The sequence below is a fragment of the Gordionus sp. m RMFG-2023 genome, chromosome 4 (genome assembly GCF_954871325.1).
Source record: "Gordionus sp. m RMFG-2023 chromosome 4, tfGorSpeb1-WG-v2, whole genome shotgun sequence".
Lineage (NCBI taxonomy): Eukaryota > Metazoa > Nematomorpha > Gordioida > Chordodea > Parachordodidae > Gordionus > Gordionus sp. m RMFG-2023.
In genome coordinates this window covers 22,485,259-22,503,300 of record NC_088778.1, presented here as the reverse complement: position 1 = coordinate 22,503,300, position 18,042 = coordinate 22,485,259, and the positions used below count along the sequence as shown (strand labels likewise).

The 18,042-nt window shown below is 25.0% G+C and overlaps 1 protein-coding gene across 1 annotated transcript; it reads right to left on the bottom strand.

Moving 5' to 3' along the window:
- Positions 1 to 1,742: 1,742 nt before the first annotated feature.
- On the bottom strand, positions 1,743 to 17,650 carry LOC135927929 (acid phosphatase type 7-like). Its single transcript, XM_065464203.1, has 10 exons — positions 17,498 to 17,650; positions 14,007 to 14,198; positions 9,345 to 9,536; positions 8,839 to 9,088; positions 7,350 to 7,464; positions 6,801 to 6,914; positions 3,752 to 3,880; positions 3,360 to 3,434; positions 3,003 to 3,140; positions 1,743 to 1,938 (listed from the first exon to the last, which is right to left on the bottom strand). Exons 1-10 carry the CDS (start codon positions 17,607 to 17,609, stop codon positions 1,855 to 1,857), a joined length of 1,401 nt encoding a protein of 466 aa, XP_065320275.1. The 5' UTR covers positions 17,610 to 17,650; the 3' UTR covers positions 1,743 to 1,854.
- Between the last annotated feature and the right edge of the window lie 392 nt (positions 17,651 to 18,042).

Here is an 18,042-nt window from a genome sequence, read left to right as displayed (position 1 = left end):
GATTTATTTTTATCTATATAAATAAAATATCATAAATTTTCAAAAAATAAGTGATATATGGATGCCATCTCCCTTAGCCATGTCAGGAGAATAGAAATTTTTATTAGGAGAACATTGCACTGAATAAACCTCCATCTAATTAAATGTGTTTTAATCGTCAAAATGTATAAATTTATAACTTTAAAAACATAAAATCTTATCTTTTTTAAATTTTAACATAGCTAAATTTAAAAATAATAAATGTCATATTCATATTTGATTAACTCCTGTTTTAAATTGAAATATATAACTTGTATAGGAAATTGGAATGATTGAAAATATATTTAATTTTAATATTTTGGTGGTTTCAATAGATATTAAGGTTTAATATTTGTATGGTTCCCAATTCCTACTATCCTGCCGACTGAATTTTTAAAAAAATAGCAAAGCCTCTGATTATTAATTAGCCAGGTTGAGCGCTACAACACATTTTTAGGATTTAATTCTAAGAATCAAGCACGACTTAGAATTATTATATTTTTTTAGATCCGAACTCAACTTGCAGTCTACCTGTGTATAATTTTTTTTTTATATGGAACATTGTAATAACATAAAATAAACAAGGAGATACACCGATACCACTTATAAATTATTTTTAAAAAAATACTGCAGAAAAGATATTATAAATTTCAATTCTTAGAAGAAAACAAATCAACAAATTTTAAATAAATATCAGTCTGAATAAGCAGAGAAGCACGAGGGGTAACTTTTTATTATTTTATCAATTAAGTATTACAATGGGTTTAAAATAAATTACTTTTTTTATGGGTATTTATATTTAACAAAAAAATTAAAATATTGTGAAAATTTTAATGGCAAAATTGCATCGAAAAAATTATTCAACTAACCATAAGAATAATTTGATATAGAGGAGACCCTCAAAAATATTCGCCAATAATCTGTATATACATATTCTGCAAATTACCACATAGAATAATGTAAATATATTCCCATAAAAATAAAAAGTATATATAGAATATTAATCTTCAACGATTAATTAAAGCTAATAAAAGATCGAGGAAATTAACATGTATTAGGAGGCATAGGTCTGATTTATTATTTTTTGCTACAGGATGGTAATCACATTTTGAGAAAGGTTTTGGGCAAAATTGATAATTTTTTGAGATATTAATATTTTGATTTTTTTCTTCCCATATTAGATAATATTTGTCATTTATTAAGGAAAATGTTTTTTTTAAAAAAAATTTATAAGAAAGTATTGAATAAAATATTTTAAAAATTCACTCAAAGAATAATAATTAATTTAGTCACAACATAACTCATTTCAATTACATTCATATTTTCATAACCAGCACTACAAATAGAAGTGGTAGAATATTTAGCTTGATATAGACTAAATATATAAAATAAAATTTAAAAATATGTTGCCCCCAAAGTGGAAATTCCTGGCTAATAATGAGAACGGTAATTATGGCCCAATTATATAACTCAAATTGTTTGAAAAATAATTCTATTAAAATTCTTTGTTTGTTATGGATTAAGCCTATAAAATGTAAATAAAAAAAAATTACATAATATTATTTTCAATATGAAAATGCAATATCTAAAAATATTTTTGAAAAAAAACATTAATAAATAAAAATGCATTATTGTATAACTATATTAAGTGTATAAATATATTATTAATAATAAATAATAAATTTAAATAAATAATTTTAAATATATTGTAAATAAATCTATTACTTCAGTTTTATAAAAGAATATATTAAATAATTGAATGTAATTTTATATAAATTGCATGTCGACCAAAATATTCTTTTAAGAAAAATAAAACATAATAAATTTTAAAATTTATTAGATCTCATTGAGATCCTCATCTTTTTCATAAGGATCATCCTTTTCTTTAATCATCCAAAAGTTATCAATAATTTTACCTTGCTACAACAAAATTAATTGATTAAAAAGTAAAGATTATATGCTTTATTTATAAAAGTTAAATAAAAAAATTTTTTAAATATAGAAACATGATTATTATATATAAACAAAAAGATTAGGGCTGTGCCGATCTACATATTTTTCACCGATCCGATATTGGTTCAAAACAGTCCGATTTATATTGATTTTTCACCACCCCCTTTGAACGAAATGTAATTAAGAAATCAATATTATTTATGCAAAAAATCGAATTATGCATTTAATTTAATTTTTTTTATTACTACAATAATTAAAGTTTACGGATATTGGTAGTATTAAATGAATTTTTCATTATTCCTCCCCGTAAATTAGAATTGCAGAAAACGCATTTTGCAAAATTATCTTTGTCTTTTGTAAAATATTTCCATAATTCAGATACCATATTAAAAAAATTCTTTTATTTAAAGTATAAATTCTTTATTTGAACGTTGATTATAGACCTGCCCAAAGGTGAGCGTAAGTGAATTATATGAAGGCTCATCCTTCATATAATTATGCCGATTTTCTCAAGGATACCAACAACTTTGTAACCCAGATATGAGGTTATATGAGGGTGGAACTACACCCGAGCCATATATATGTTTAGTAATGAGTATAGCAAAGAAGTAGAATATAAGAAAAAAAAACTTATAAATTTTAATAATTATTTTAATTTAATAAATTTAGTTAGAAATTTGTAAATATTTAATTATAAATAATAAAATTGGCTTCATTATTTAAAATAAATAAAACTTTGGGTGTTCCTTTCTATTTTTATAAACAAACTTTTAAAATATTATAAATCTATTTAAAATAATAAATAAAATTTCATTATTTAAAAAAAAATTATTTAGAAAATATTATTAATGTAAAATAAATATACATAAAATAAAGTAAAAAGATCGGATCAGGGTTTTTACAGGTATCGGTCCGACTCGATATTTCTGGAAAACGCTATATATCGGTGCCGATCCGATATTTAATATCGGCACAGCCCTAAAAAAGATAATTCATTAATTAATTCCAACTTGATAAAAAAAATAGAAAACCTTATCGACCGAAATTTGCTCCAGGTACAAGTGAGTGAGGTTGGAGATGAGCATTTTTGTGTAACCGTAATCCAAACTTCTGTAAGCCGACCAAACCGGTGCTTTTTCTACAAAGGTGTCGTGTTGTTCAGAACAACCCTTATTAAGTGTAAAATATCAGATTATTTATATCTTTGATACTCATTTTCCTGTAATAAACTAGTGATTTCTTTTAAAAACGAAATACAAGATTTATATTATAATTGTTGTATAACACAATGAAATATTTTGTTATAATTCTTTATCTAGGGTTATAAAACAAAATAAATCGCATTATTAAAGCTATTTTATTAGCATAAATGAATGATTATAACTCACAGCAGATCCAGTGATAATATGAACGGGCGCCTTTGGTTCGTGGTAAGGATTAGATGATACAGTCCCATTTTTAACCTAAGAAAAGATAACATTAAATGACACTTATAGTAAAAGTGTGAACTGAATAAACATAATTTTAATAAAATTAATAAAGAATTTAAAATTTCTGAGCAATAAATTTCCAAACAGGTTTATCAATTAATAATTTAAAAGTGTCAAATTTGAAAAAAACCTGTGCCTAAAATCATATAAACTTGTATTTTTTAATTTTTTTATGATATAGATTATTCTAAAAATGAGATGAATTAACAAATTGCACAGTCAATACCTATTCAACCGATAGAACTATAAGATACGCTAAAAAGGTATCAAATAAATAATTTCTGAAAAACCTGATAGTTATAAACAGGCCAAAATCTTTCATAATCGTGTTCGTGTGCCCATATTTCTAAATCCACGTTGTATCTGTAGAACAATTCTTCCAGACCATACCAACGAAAAAATGGTATACCCGTCCTAACCTTTGATGAATTTTTTATATATGATGCAAGTTAAAGTTATTTAAAATTAAGAATGTGCTATAAAAATTTCATATAAAAACAAAGGGTTAGTCGCATTAGAAAAGAAAGTTAGAACAATTTACTATTTGGTTGTTAATCATTTTTATCAAAAATATAACATTGGCCAACCATATGCACTGATCTAATTTTTTGACTGATTTAATTTTTTGACCGATACCAATCAAAACAAATCCAATATCATTTTTGCAACGACTTATAATTTTATCCTTATATTACTTATTTTACAAGGGTAAGGCCACAATAAAATAGATAATTGTTAAAACATATAGAAATCTATAAATATTAAATCTTTAATATGTCGAATCTCTACTCTTATAAATGTAATTTAATAAATAAGCAATATATGTCTAGTTTATTAATAATCGAAACAACTACTAGGTTAAACTTTGAAAAAAAATGAATACACTGTGTTTCATTTCAATTAAATTTTATAAATTGAGAGAGGGATAAACTATGAATGTTTTCTGCGAATTTCATTAAATTCTATCAATAGGATCCAAAGTTATGCACATTCAAAATTATACAAACAAGATGTAAAAATTCATTGTTGATTCTATTGAAACCCACGTATTGAGCTAAGAAGACCGACCTTGCACCCACAGAGCAATTCTTCAAATATTCCGAAAACACATAAGTATATCGGATTATCCACAAAAAGCTGCAGCTGAAATGTTTTAAAAAGAAACAAGCTTAGGACCTAACCGATGTGAATAAGATTGCCCTCTGGTATGTACCAAACAACTTATATGAAAATACTAGTGATGTTAAGGTAACTAGTTACTTGTATTTTGGCTAAAAAATAACTGTAACTAGTTATATTTTTAAAATTGTAACTAGTTATAATTTTTGAAATGTAACTGCCAAAAATAACTAGTTACTTTTAAAGATATATTCAAATAATTAATTTTATTTTTAATATGTTGTGATAAATTAATTTTAAATTAAATTTATTTTTTAAATTAAATTTATTAATTTAAAATTTTGTGAAATTGTCTGATTGTTATAATTTCCCGTTCAAATTTACCTTAATACCTCAAAGTGAATCCCAGACGAATGAATCATGCTCAAAACCAACATCACTTGATGTAGTTGGATTTTTTGACCTAAAGCGCCAAAATATTCTGGATAATGAACTTATAGAAAACTTTATCAAATCTAATAACAAGACTTTTTCTTTATATAACGATTTTCCAAAGTTAAAATTACTCTTTATTAAATATAATGTTGTTCTAACATCAAGTGCTCCCGTAGAGCGCTTGTTCAGTCTAGGTAAGCTCATTTTTGGAGATAAACGAGCACGTCTCCTAGATGATAACTTTGAAATTAATTTGTTGTTAAAAGCAAATAAACATTTATTAGATTCTAATTTTTATGAAAAATAAATGTTTTTTTTTCAATGCAAATATATATTTTTATATTTGATATAAATATTCAATTTTGCGATATTTTTTAATATAAATAAATTGTATATTATTTTAAATAACTGATTATACTTTGTTTATCCTAATTTTTTTTATATTAAATTAATGCATTCAATAAATAAATAATGCGCATATGAATGATGTATAAAGTAAGTAACTAATTACTTTTGAAAATAACTGTAACTAATAACTAGTTACTTTTGTAAAAATGTAACTAGTAACTAGTTATGTTTCAAAAGTAACTTTTAACATCACTAGAAAATACCCTCATAGGTTAATTCATTTCATATGGTTCATGGATGAAAAGCTGTTTACAGTCATTCTACAAGTAAATCTGCAAAAAGATAGTGTACGTTGCAGTTTCAATGAGAAAAAAACAAATTGCAACTAATCGATTGCTAGTATAACATTTGACTCAAATTAAATATTGATAAGTTTAATAAAAAAATTACTTTTAACATGTTGGTAGTGTCGTTAAACGCCCATTTGGGTCGATTTTAAAAAGGGCCCAATTAAAATTTCAGCTAAAATGATACTATGTAAGCCTCTAGATTTGGTAAATTGAGGTTCAAACCTTTCTGCCATCTATGAGCAAAATTTTCTGACTTACATAATATAATTTTGGTAAAATCTTAATTGGTCGTTTTAAATTCTCCCCCCCCCCCCCTTTTTTTATTATTAAACTTTATAATTCGACCAAAATGTTGGAAAGTTCGAATATTGTTTGTCCAACTTTGAATGTGCATAACTTTAAACTGTCAATAGAATTTAATAAAATTTATAGAAAACATTGATAATTTATCCCTCTCAATCTACAAATTTTTTTAAAAAGATTTATTGCTAGAACAAAAAGGGTATCAGTTCGATTGGAAATATTGCAATAAAGAAAAATTAATAATGAAAATAATAATATTAGATATTTTTTAAAATAAAGATCAGAGCTACAAGTTTATCTAAAAATAAACTTCTTTGATGAAAACTATCAAAATCTCAAGAAATGCAAAAAACTTATTCTATAGGGAATGGGATTTTGAAAGTTTTAACTAGCCAGATATGATAGGGAATCTTGTGGAAATCCTATGTAATAATCAAGAGGATCCACATATTATCTTTGTAGATCCCTTTCTTTATATAATTATCTTATATGAAATATTTCCGTTGGGTTTATTATCAAATTTAATTTTTGTTAGTTATTCTCAAATTGTATTTTATAATTGTAGTTTTTTAACAAATTGTTAAAATCAATATAGGATCTTTACGAAAATATCATGATTCATATTTTCTTAAAATGGTAAATAACGATACAGATTTTGAGGAATTTTTTATTAGATTTTGTAAATCTTCCTTTGTTGTTGAATAAGCTCAATTACCAAAGTATGATATAATATATTAATTCATAGGAAACATTTGCAATTATACCAATAATAAAATAAAATTACTCTGCTACTATGAGCGGTGCAATCGTCGACATTTCTATTGCTACAATACATGGGTCTATGCCCAAACGTTATAATCCAAGGTCTTTTGGCTTTATTTTCGGGCTTATTAGCTTCCTTAATTTATAGATATATTATATAATGTATTTTAATTTTACACAATATCTTGTCCGAACATGAATTGGAATAAATAAATTATGAAAAAAATAATTCAAAATAAGCTTATCAAACCTACTATATGAATATTCATATCTATAATACTTCTGTATAACTCTCAAGACAAATAATACTAGTAGTTTAATAACATAAATTTTATATTATGAATTAATGATTATCATTATAGTAAATTTATGTATAAGAAAAATGTATGTAATATTCGCTCATTTTTAAATGGAATAAACCCATTTTTTTATTTCCAAAAATTTGGTGGAAGGGCTGATTTATGAAAGGGATATGCTGTCCAAATGTAACCCCTTAGTTAGGGCTCAGATTCTTATCCTTTCTTTTAAATTATATTTTTTACTATCATAAAAATATACAAATTAATTTAACCTTTAAATCCTTTTCCAACCATTCGTATTGTTTCTTGACTTGCCAAAATCCATATCGATAGAAAAAATAATACTCTGTGGAAAAGGATATAAAATGAGCAGGGCCCAAATTGAAGCTATAAAATGTTTTTTTTTAAATAAATAATTTTAATTATAACAGCATAGAAAGAGAAAATAATAATTTAAAAAAGAAAATTCATTGTGTTCCCCCGTTTAAAAACTATAGTGATTTAATTAGTGATGTAAGACTGGTCATTTAAAAAAAGTAACGCGTTACTTAAAAAATATTAAATATATATATTTTTTTCCCATAGATAAAAAAAATATAATCATACAAAAATAATAAATTATAAAATAAGTTCATTTTGTAATAAGCTATTATTTATTTTTAACAATTGATTTTCAAAATTTTTATCAGATAAACAAGAGCGCTTAGGCTCCTCAACACAGCGTTCGCGGAGCTAAACACGCGTTCAACTGGTGCAGAGGATGGGATGGTTATATTATATGTAATAAATAAAAAATAAAATTTAATTGTGGGAATTTATTACAAATATTTAAGGAATCTTTATCTTCAAAACAATATAAAGTAGTCTTAGTGTCAAAGATTTTTTTTTTGTTAAAAAAGTTTCTTACTGAGGCCAGGGCAGAAGTTAAATCATCTTTATCTGAAGAAATAAGTACTATTGACATATAATCTTTATAAAATAAATTAATTAGAGAGAGTAAATTAACATACTTTGATTGATTCAACATTAATTATATTATCTCATGACTGTATAAAATTTAACAACAAAAATATAATAAATTATGGAACTTTGGTGGTTGATTTGAATTAAAAAGTAAAAACTCAGCTTAAATTATCTTGATAATTAAAAAAAATATAATAAATATATTTTTTCCAGATTTTTTAAGAAAAAACAAAAAGTAACGAGTGCGTTTTGCGTTACTGTCACTCAAAAAAAGATACTGGCATTATCTTTTGTAACAAGTAACGAATGTCGTTCCTTTTCCTCAAAAAGATAACGACGTTACTTTCATCAACATTACTTAACATCAGTAAATTTATTTAATGCATTGATAAAGAAGGTTCCCAACATAATTAAGGATACTTCAGAAAACCTTTAAACATTTAATAATACTTTTTGACTCTATAATAAATCAAACAAGTAAACTAACCATGATTTATTGTTTCCTACGCATAACTTTAATTCCAACATTCAATATAAGATAATATAAATTACATCTTTATACAACATAATAATGATGTCCAGAATTAATATTAAATAAAATCTCCATGACATTCTTGCATTCCATGTAAGAATTTTAGTATCCTTCTAAATAAAACTTTCCATTTTAGCACATATCGTTTACTTTTACTTAACTATTTCAGTATCCTTCGAAATAAAACTTTCCATTTTAGAACCCATCGTTACTTTTTCTTAATTTGAACTTGTTCCCTTCTTTTCTTATATTCCATAATCAATCACCTGAAAAACATATCTCGACCGCCTGGCATGCCAAACTTATTTCGGTACTGCGTAAAATTGCCGTGATTTTCGTGGTTACCGGGACAGGTGATGTATGGTACCCTTGAAGCGATGGGTTGGATTTGTCGTAAAAATTGGTCGCCGCGTTTCCCTCTCGAATCGTGCATGTCGTAGGCCATATCTCCGGCGTGAATGACAGCGTTAATTAACTTTTTATCTTTTCGTTTTGGTGGAGCTTCGGGGCTATATACTTTTATAAACATTTAATATTCATACTTAGTTTTATTTATGAAGTATATTTTTTAATAACACATTTTATTATCATAAGACAGATCGAGGATAACATATTTAAATAAAATATTTTACATATTTATAAAATACCCGTTCCAATTGTCTCATAATTTCTTATAATAACAAGACATTATAAGTATTTTTTCCAATATTTCGATAATATTCATTAAAATTAATACAATTTGAATATTAAAATTAGAAAAGATTATTGAAACCTTTTGGTTCAGCTAGCACAGAATACATAGGAGACAATTCATGTTCAATGAGGGTTAGAGCTCGAGCATTTCCTACTCCCATATCTCCAAAGATTATTAAGTAAGGAGACCAATTGGAAGAGTTGAAAGATGGAAAAGTTGTGAGGGTAAAATCCGAGCTCCACGCTAAATTTGGATCACCACAATGGTATGCTAAAAGATAATTTAAGGTAATAGGAAAAAAATGAAAATATGCCTAGTCTAGAACATAAAATGTTATAATTTTTTTTATATATATAACGTAATAGAAGTGATAAAATTGGCCGTTTAATCAGTAATACAAAAACCAATATGTCATCTCATAAATATTTAGGCACATTGGCGATTAAATAATAGTTATTTATTTGCCATTCATTCTCATATCACTACTCATATACCACTCCCTAAGAACACTATCATCTGAGGATTTCCTCCCTTATGCATTTCTAAACCTCAAATAATATCTCGGATTCTCAAAGGGCCATGTCTTCTTAAATTGACTGCTCAGTGGAATATCTTTTCTCTCTCTAACTTTACAGCCTTCGATCTTCCTAACTTTAAGCAAGATATCTGACAAGACTTTCAAACTCTTGGATTTACTTAATCAAAGATGCCTTAAAATCTTACATCACTTCCATTGCCCTATTTCCAAGAAACTCGAGATTTTTTCTCCCTCAAACCAAAGTCAGGCTTACTTCCAGGGAGATAAACAAGCACTTAGCCTCAGGCCCTTTTTATGATTATTATTTCGGTTAAGCAATGTGGAATTGCATACAATGATCATTAAAATTCATTCGAATTCGTGGGAAAAATTGCTATAGCTATTCTCGTAAAAAAATATGGATATGTGTTGCAATGTATTATCAATTTTTAATTAACATTTTTAAGAATATCAGTTCAATCCAACATGCAGAATTATTCTTTCTTTATTAGAATGGCCATTTTTAATTTTTTTATCTTATTTGGTATATTAAAATATCGACTAATATCTGAGATCTGCATCTGAAATGCTATATCGGTATAAATTTATTCTTTATAAAAAATACCATATTAAACCAGAATTACTTACATGGTGAAATGTCAAAAAAAATAAGATTAGGTGAAGTCCTTTCAACTCTTAATATAATTCATAATATTTGGGATAGGGAATCCGTTTAAAAATTAAATCTTTTACTAAGACTAATATATAAATTTAAAAAAATATGATTTGCTCTAAAATGTATTCTAACATGTATAGAACAACACACTGTAAATTACAGATAATTTGGTGTTAGAACTTTGAAAGTATTATTAAATTTGTATCAATATTTATATATATTTTTGATGTAAATTATAAAAATTACATACAGGTTTATGGCGAAAATTGTTTGAAATCTACAGGATAGGTGTTCTACAAATGCTGGAATGCATTTCCGATAAAATCATATTTATCAAATCTCCCTCTGTAAATGATATAATATTCCAAATCCTCATGAATTTCATATCCCAAAAAGATATATATATATATATACATTCATAACATTTTAGACGCGTTCTAAATCAGAGAATACGATGGTATCAGTTATTTACAAAAGAATTTAAGTAGTTTTAGTGTAAAGAGTGGTCCTCCTGGGAAATAAATTTAATTTAAATAATTGTAAGATTACGCAATTCAAAAGGAGAAGAAATAATAAGGGCTCTTTTATATTTCGTTGGCATCTATTTTTATAAGAACAATATGATTACCAAAAATCGCATATCTAGAAGAATCTCTTTTTTAAAATATAGATTTTGAAAATAGTTATTCTAATTATAATTCTTACATACGATTATGAATATGCAATAAAATGTTTAATTTAATTTTTGTGAATGCTAAATAAAATATCTATATAATTTTTTAATGATGATTTTCAGAGGTTAAAAAATACTTTTCAAAAGGATCTTAATAAGGATACATCGTCTAAAAATGGATCTAAAAATACATCATCTAAAACTATAGGATAAAGATACTAACAGCTACAATTTGTAACTTAAGATGTACATAACACTTAATTTAGGATTATTGTTAAAATTCAAATTTTGAAGTGAGCTAAAAAAGTTATTGAGCTGATATCACATCCAAATATATAATTATAATAATGATTATACAAAATATATAATTAAATATGATAAAGAATTGATATTTTAATAATAAAATATTAGATTTTATCATGCACCTCGGTTTATCTGTATATTTTTAGCCATACTAAACTCTTTTAACTAGAACATTTGAAGGCAGAGTGCAAAATTTGATGAGTTATAATGAATTCGGACAAGAGATATTTCAAGGCCAAGGTTACCTAGTATAAGAGCATTTATTGCATAATGGCGCGAATGTCTGCCTTTTGAGTATTTGCAATGTAATGAATGGCGTCCTTTACTAAAGACCTGAATTTTATATAAACTGGAGATGTGTGGTATGACTAAATTTGTATATACATTCATGCATAAGGGGTAATAATATAAAATGCATATTTTTATTTAAAAATATACATTATAATCATATTTAACGATAACGCTCTCTGATTGGTTTTTTTAGTCGCAAAAATTATAAAAAACTAAATAAAATATAAATTCTTATCTTATTCATTAATATTTTTACTTAAATATTTAAATATATTGGTAATTAACAAATTTTATGAGTTTCATCATTCAAAATTTTGCCCTTATAAAAAAATTTTTTGTTTTACTGGAAATTCAATACTTAAAGAATTTTTTAAATAATTTGGGAATTTTCATAAGTGGGATTTTATGAGCTATAAAGTGATATATAATTTGTTACTTTGGACTAAATATTTATATAGTAATTTGAGTTTATTAAGATCAAGATGGCGTCATTATTAGGCTTTGAAAGCCCATATCTCCGGTTCTATTTTAGGTAGTGTTTTTTTTTAATTTAGAATCTATTTAACCTTCAAAGTTTCATCCATTTTTAATGTCGTTAGAAACACTGGATGATTTGTCATGGAATTACCCATAGGGCTCTATTCCATCAACGCTATACCTGCAGGACTCAATGCCTTAAACAAATGTCTAGAAAGAATAATACTCACTTCTTGGGCTAGAGGACTGCCTCTTATTTGAGACTATACCTGTAGACTCCGCTAAATTAAAACATTATATCTCTTCAATCAAGGCCGCCGAAACGCCTCAAATATTATTCACTAGAAAATACCATATTTTTACCTTTTGTCACGTCTACTCTAATTAACTTTGGCGATTAAGTATCACGTTTCCTAAAAACTCTTTATATCTCCGGCGATCCCAAGGAAAATATTAGTTTCAGGGCATAGAATATCTACTGAAATATGTAGATCCAATTGTATAATCCAGTCAAGGATCTATGCCCCTATAATATAATATTTAAATTTTATAGATTTTTAATCATATTTTAATAATATAATCGTCAATAAAAAAAAATAGGTATTACATATATATTCAAATATTTTATTGCATATTCAATAATCATACATAAAATACAATTATAATTAGAATAACTAAATTTATAAAAAAAGTCACTCATTCTTTCAGGAATTTAGTTTTTTTAATTGTCTTCTTTTTGAGATATGATATTTTTGATAATAATATTTGTGCTTATAGAAATTGAGGGGAATGATATATGACTATTCGGTATATAGCCATATGCTAAACAATGATCAAAATTTATTAAAATGCAATAAGGACTCATTTATTTTTTAATATATATAAACGGAATCACGTGTTCGAGTCCGATCTACTATATATTAGCCCCCCCCCCAGTTCGAAACCACTGAGTTAAATTTAGAAAAACTGGATTCGAACCCAGAACTATCGGATTGCGACGCACTGAGCCAACTAGCCACAGTCACTACTCGAAAACATCATCTTTTTTGTATATAAGGATAAAATTATGACGCTATTTAAAATTTTAATAAAACACAAAAAAATAACGTTCAACGCTGTACATCATTACCCATAAATAGACGCTCATAAAATGTAGAAGACCCCTTAATATTTGTTCTAATCCTGATTTTATAACTTAACATTTTATTTTAATTTGGTTTTAGAAAATTTTTAAGGAAATCAGTATCATAATTTATAATAAAAAAAACATACTATTTTATTAGAGTGGCTTTAAATTAAAAAAAATAAATTAATAACTAATAATTGCACATAATTCTAAAATAAAGGATTAATTGGAATATTAAAAACGTAATCTATTTTTTAATATATTTATTCGCATTCGATTAGATGTTTTTATGATTTGTTATTTCTATTCCTAAATTTCGAAACGAGTAACAAATGGAACATCAAATAATTTTCGATACGCCTATTAAGGAGATAAATTGCAAAAATATTATTCTTAAATCAAATTATTTGTCTAATGAATAAGTGTATGAATATTTGATAATAATAAAGGACCTTATTGTTTGATTAATTTTTTTTTGAATCAATACGATAGAAGAGATAAGATAATAATTTTTCAGGTGATCGTTTTGTTATCTTTTCAATTGAGTTTAAAATAAATCTCTTTCATAAAATTTTCAGTATCAAAATTAAAAAAAAAATTATGATGGTCTTATAAGGATTAAATTGAAATGTGGGATTATTTGGAAAAATAAATATATGTAAAACAACGATTTGTACTGTAGGTTGAGTTGGGAATTAAGTTTGTTAGGGTAACACGATGAATGTATTGAGTGCGATTGGTAAAAGTATAAGGTACAGAATATCCTGATTGCAACAAGAGTTTTGATCCATCAGTAGCATATTCAACAATCGATTTGTCAGTGTCAGTCAATGTGACCCACATTACTAAGATATCATTTACATTGTTTTCTATATAAAATCCAAATTTTATGATTGGAATAATTTATAAATCCATAGTATAAAATAATTCACAACATAATTAAATAAATAATTTTTTTTTAAAAAACAACATTTTAAAAAGTGAAAAAATGCACTGATACCACTTTTTTAATGAAATATAATCCCAAAAAAATTTATAAGATTTTTTCTCAGTATCCATTCCTACAAAAATATTCTTTTATTTATTAATTTAAGCTATAAAAATATCTATATTAATTAAATTAAACTTGTAAGTCATAATTTATTTTATTATACATTTATTGTTTTGTATGTATTAAAGTTAATTACACATGAAAGTAAAAACACAGCACTTACTTTCTTTTCTGTTTATAAATTTTTAATTTATTTTTCTCAACATTTATGGCCTAATATAGGCCGATTTTTTGTAAAATTTATGAGTTAATTATTACTTTGGGTATAGGTCATTGGTACCAGTTTATAAATGAAAAGGTCAGTACTTCTCTGGAAAACCCCCCATAATAATTAGGGATGTACCGATATTTTTTATCGGATCGGGTCAATATTTCATCCATTTTAAAATGTCGGTTATAGGCCAATATTATAAGATTTTCCGTTATGATCATAAATGCCGTTTCTAACAAAAATAAAATGTTATAAAATTTTTTAAAAAAAGTTATATCAAAAAAAACCATTTATTTTTATGCATAAAATCGAAATCCATGCTTAATTTTTTAATAATAATAATTAATTAATATTCTGCCACATTGCGCATTCTCTTTATAAAATGTGCGATAATCTCTTCAGAATTTGTTTTTAGTGAAATTGACAGTCCCCAATTCCGCAGACTGGACCTCTGATAAATTTGAAATTTCTAAAATGAAATCTTCGATATATTAATTTAAATATTAATTTAAATATTTATTTCGAATTTCATAATATATTTGTTTATTACTTATTATGTAAATAGATTAATAATGTTATTACTTATTATATAGTGATTTATCAATAAAAATATTTTATATACTTTTAGAATTGTAATTGAATTGAATATAAACTATAACTGATCATTATAATATATTTAAAGGACATATGTTATGGTATAGTTAAATTATAAAAGTTATACTAATAAAAAGTATATTAAAAATTAGAGGTGTACTGATACTTTTGGAGGCCGGCCCGATCCGATATTGAATTGATATCGGCCGATTACCGATCCGATATCATATCCAATTTTGTATTCTGTAAAGATACCAATGGTTTTAATTTTTAATATACTTTTTATTAGTATAACATCTATAATTTAACTCTACCATAACTTATGTCATTTGAATATATTATAATGATCAGTTTTATATTGAATTTAATTGTAATTCTAAAAGTATATAAAATATTTTTATTGTTAAATCGCTTTTATATAATAAGTAACAACTAACAACATTATTCTATATACATAATAAGAATATAAACAAATACATTATAAAATTTGAAATAAATAATTAAAATAATATTTAACATTAATATATCGAAGATTTCTTTTTAGAAATACCCAAATTTCAAATTTATCAGAGGTCAGCCTTCGGCGATGGTGACTGTCAATATCACCAGCTTCACTAAAAAGAGATTCTTAAGAGATTATCTCACACTTTTATAAACAGAATGCGCAAAAAAATAAAAATATGGCAGAATGTTTATTAATTAATTATTATTATTAAAAAAATATACATAAAAATGGATTTCGAATTTATTTATAAAAATAAATGGTTTTAAATATAACTTTTTTAAAAAATTTTATTTTTGTTAAAGATGCCATTTTATATCGGATCAGAAAATTTTATAATATTGGCCGATAACCTATATTTTAAAATGGGTGAAATATCTGCCCGATCCGATCCTACATAAAATATCGGTACATCCGTATTAAAAATTAAAACTATTGGTATCTTCACAGAATGCAAAATTATATATAATATCGGATTGGTAATCGGCCGATATCAATTTAATATAGGGAATATCGGATCGGCCTTCAAAAAGTGGAACAATCTTAGGCCCGGCCCGGATATATTTTAAAAAAAATTTTTAGGCCTGGCCCGGATATGTTTAAAAAAAATTTTTTTAGGCCCGGCCCAGGTATATTTAAAAAATTTAAAATACGGCCCCGGGTCGGGCTTAGGGCCGGGCCTGCAGGTCTCTGGTAAATTTAATTCAATAAAAATAAATTTGAATTTATAATATTATCTTAAACAATAGTATATATATCATTAATCGACAATATTCAATAATTTATTCATTAGAAAATGTAAAAAATAATTTTTTTTAATAAAAACTTCTTGTATTTTGAGAAACCATTGTATTTTAATTAGATAATTGCCCAATATGTGAAGATATATATTTAATGCTCATTCTAATTAGAACATTTCCTCTGAAACTGAGAGTTTTTATCATCAATAATTTTTGGCCAAATTTTTTAGATAATATACATTCTATATTTTCTATAACTGGATAAAAATCATATTAGAAACCTGCAAAGGCCAACATTTTAGACCCAGTAGAAAAATAGAAGAAGTATTTTTCTAAAAAATTCTTATCTAGCCCCACCCATAATTATTTTAGAAATTATATGGTCCAAGCTTAGGCCTTTATTTATTTTTTGAGGTTTTAAAATCCCTTTATTTTGACTATATTATTCAGATTCTTTTAAAGTGAAATCAAAAATATCAGCAGTAATCACCACATATATATCTTATACCTCCATTCTAAGATTTTTTAACATTTTTTTTAATATAATTTTAAAAATTTGACCATACCCAGATTCTTAATTTTTTAGTCCTATCCTAAATTTTCTAAGTCATCATACCATTCCTAATCTGTAAGTCACTGATATGTAAAAATGACTGATCATTTCCAAATTTATCTTGGTGGACCAGTCAAAATTTGGGTTTATAAAGCTTAATGTTTGAAATTTGGTTTGGAATGAGGAAAAGTCCCAACCTCAGATTACAAATCCCCGATGTTTGTAATCATAAAAAGAGAAAATTATTGCATTAATTTGAAATTTTGTTTTTATAATATTTTTGGAAAAACTAAAAAAGAACTAAAACTTTAAAAACCAAAAGTTAAGCCTAATCAATAAAATTTGTGTTAACAAAATAAAATAAATATCTAATATGTATTAAAATGATGTCATTTATTTATAAACATGGAAATAAAATATTTTACAATATGGAAGTAGTTATAATAATGAAAATAAAAGTAAATATCCATGAAATTTAATTTATAAGTTTTAACAAATATTCAATAATTATAAATACCTCCTATTGATATGTGGACTTGATCAGGGTAGTAATCGTCCACATTTCTAATAACATACGCTTGAAGATAGAAAAAATTAGAAATAAAACAAAGATTTTCAAAGATTTTCATTTTTCATTTTTTGAAAATGAGAAAACGCTATATAGCAAATAAACGAAAAGAAAAAAATAATCAGATCAGTCTGATATATAAATGGTTATTCAGGGGGTGTATTATTTTTTTATGTTATTTTTTTAATAATATTTTTTTTTTATGTTAATTTTTTTTTAAAATAAATATATCAATTTTTTATTTATGATATTTTAAAAAAGTTTTTTCTACAAATTTTTATTTAAGATATTTAAAAAAGTTTTTTCTGCAAAATTTTGTATTAGGGGTAAAATATAGGAATTCTTAATTCCGATTATTTTCAGCGTTTATATATGGGAGAGGGAGGGGATAAAAAAATTTTGCCTACATATAATTTTTTATTTAAGATATTTTAAAATTTTTTTTTCTACAAATTTTTATATTTTAAAAATGTTTTTTCTATAAAATTTTGTAT

Coding starts and splice junctions, on each gene's coding strand:
- LOC135927929 (XM_065464203.1), bottom strand. CDS start 17,609: ATGAAAATCTTTGAAAATCTTTGTTTTATTTCTAATTTTTTCTATCTT. Junction 7,465..8,838: donor GGTCGAGATATGTTTTTCAG/GTGATTGATTAT, acceptor AACATTTTATAG/CTTCAATTTGGGCCCTGCTC. Junction 3,141..3,359: donor ATATTATCACTGGATCTGCT/GTGAGTTATAAT, acceptor ACACTTAATAAG/GGTTGTTCTGAACAACACGA.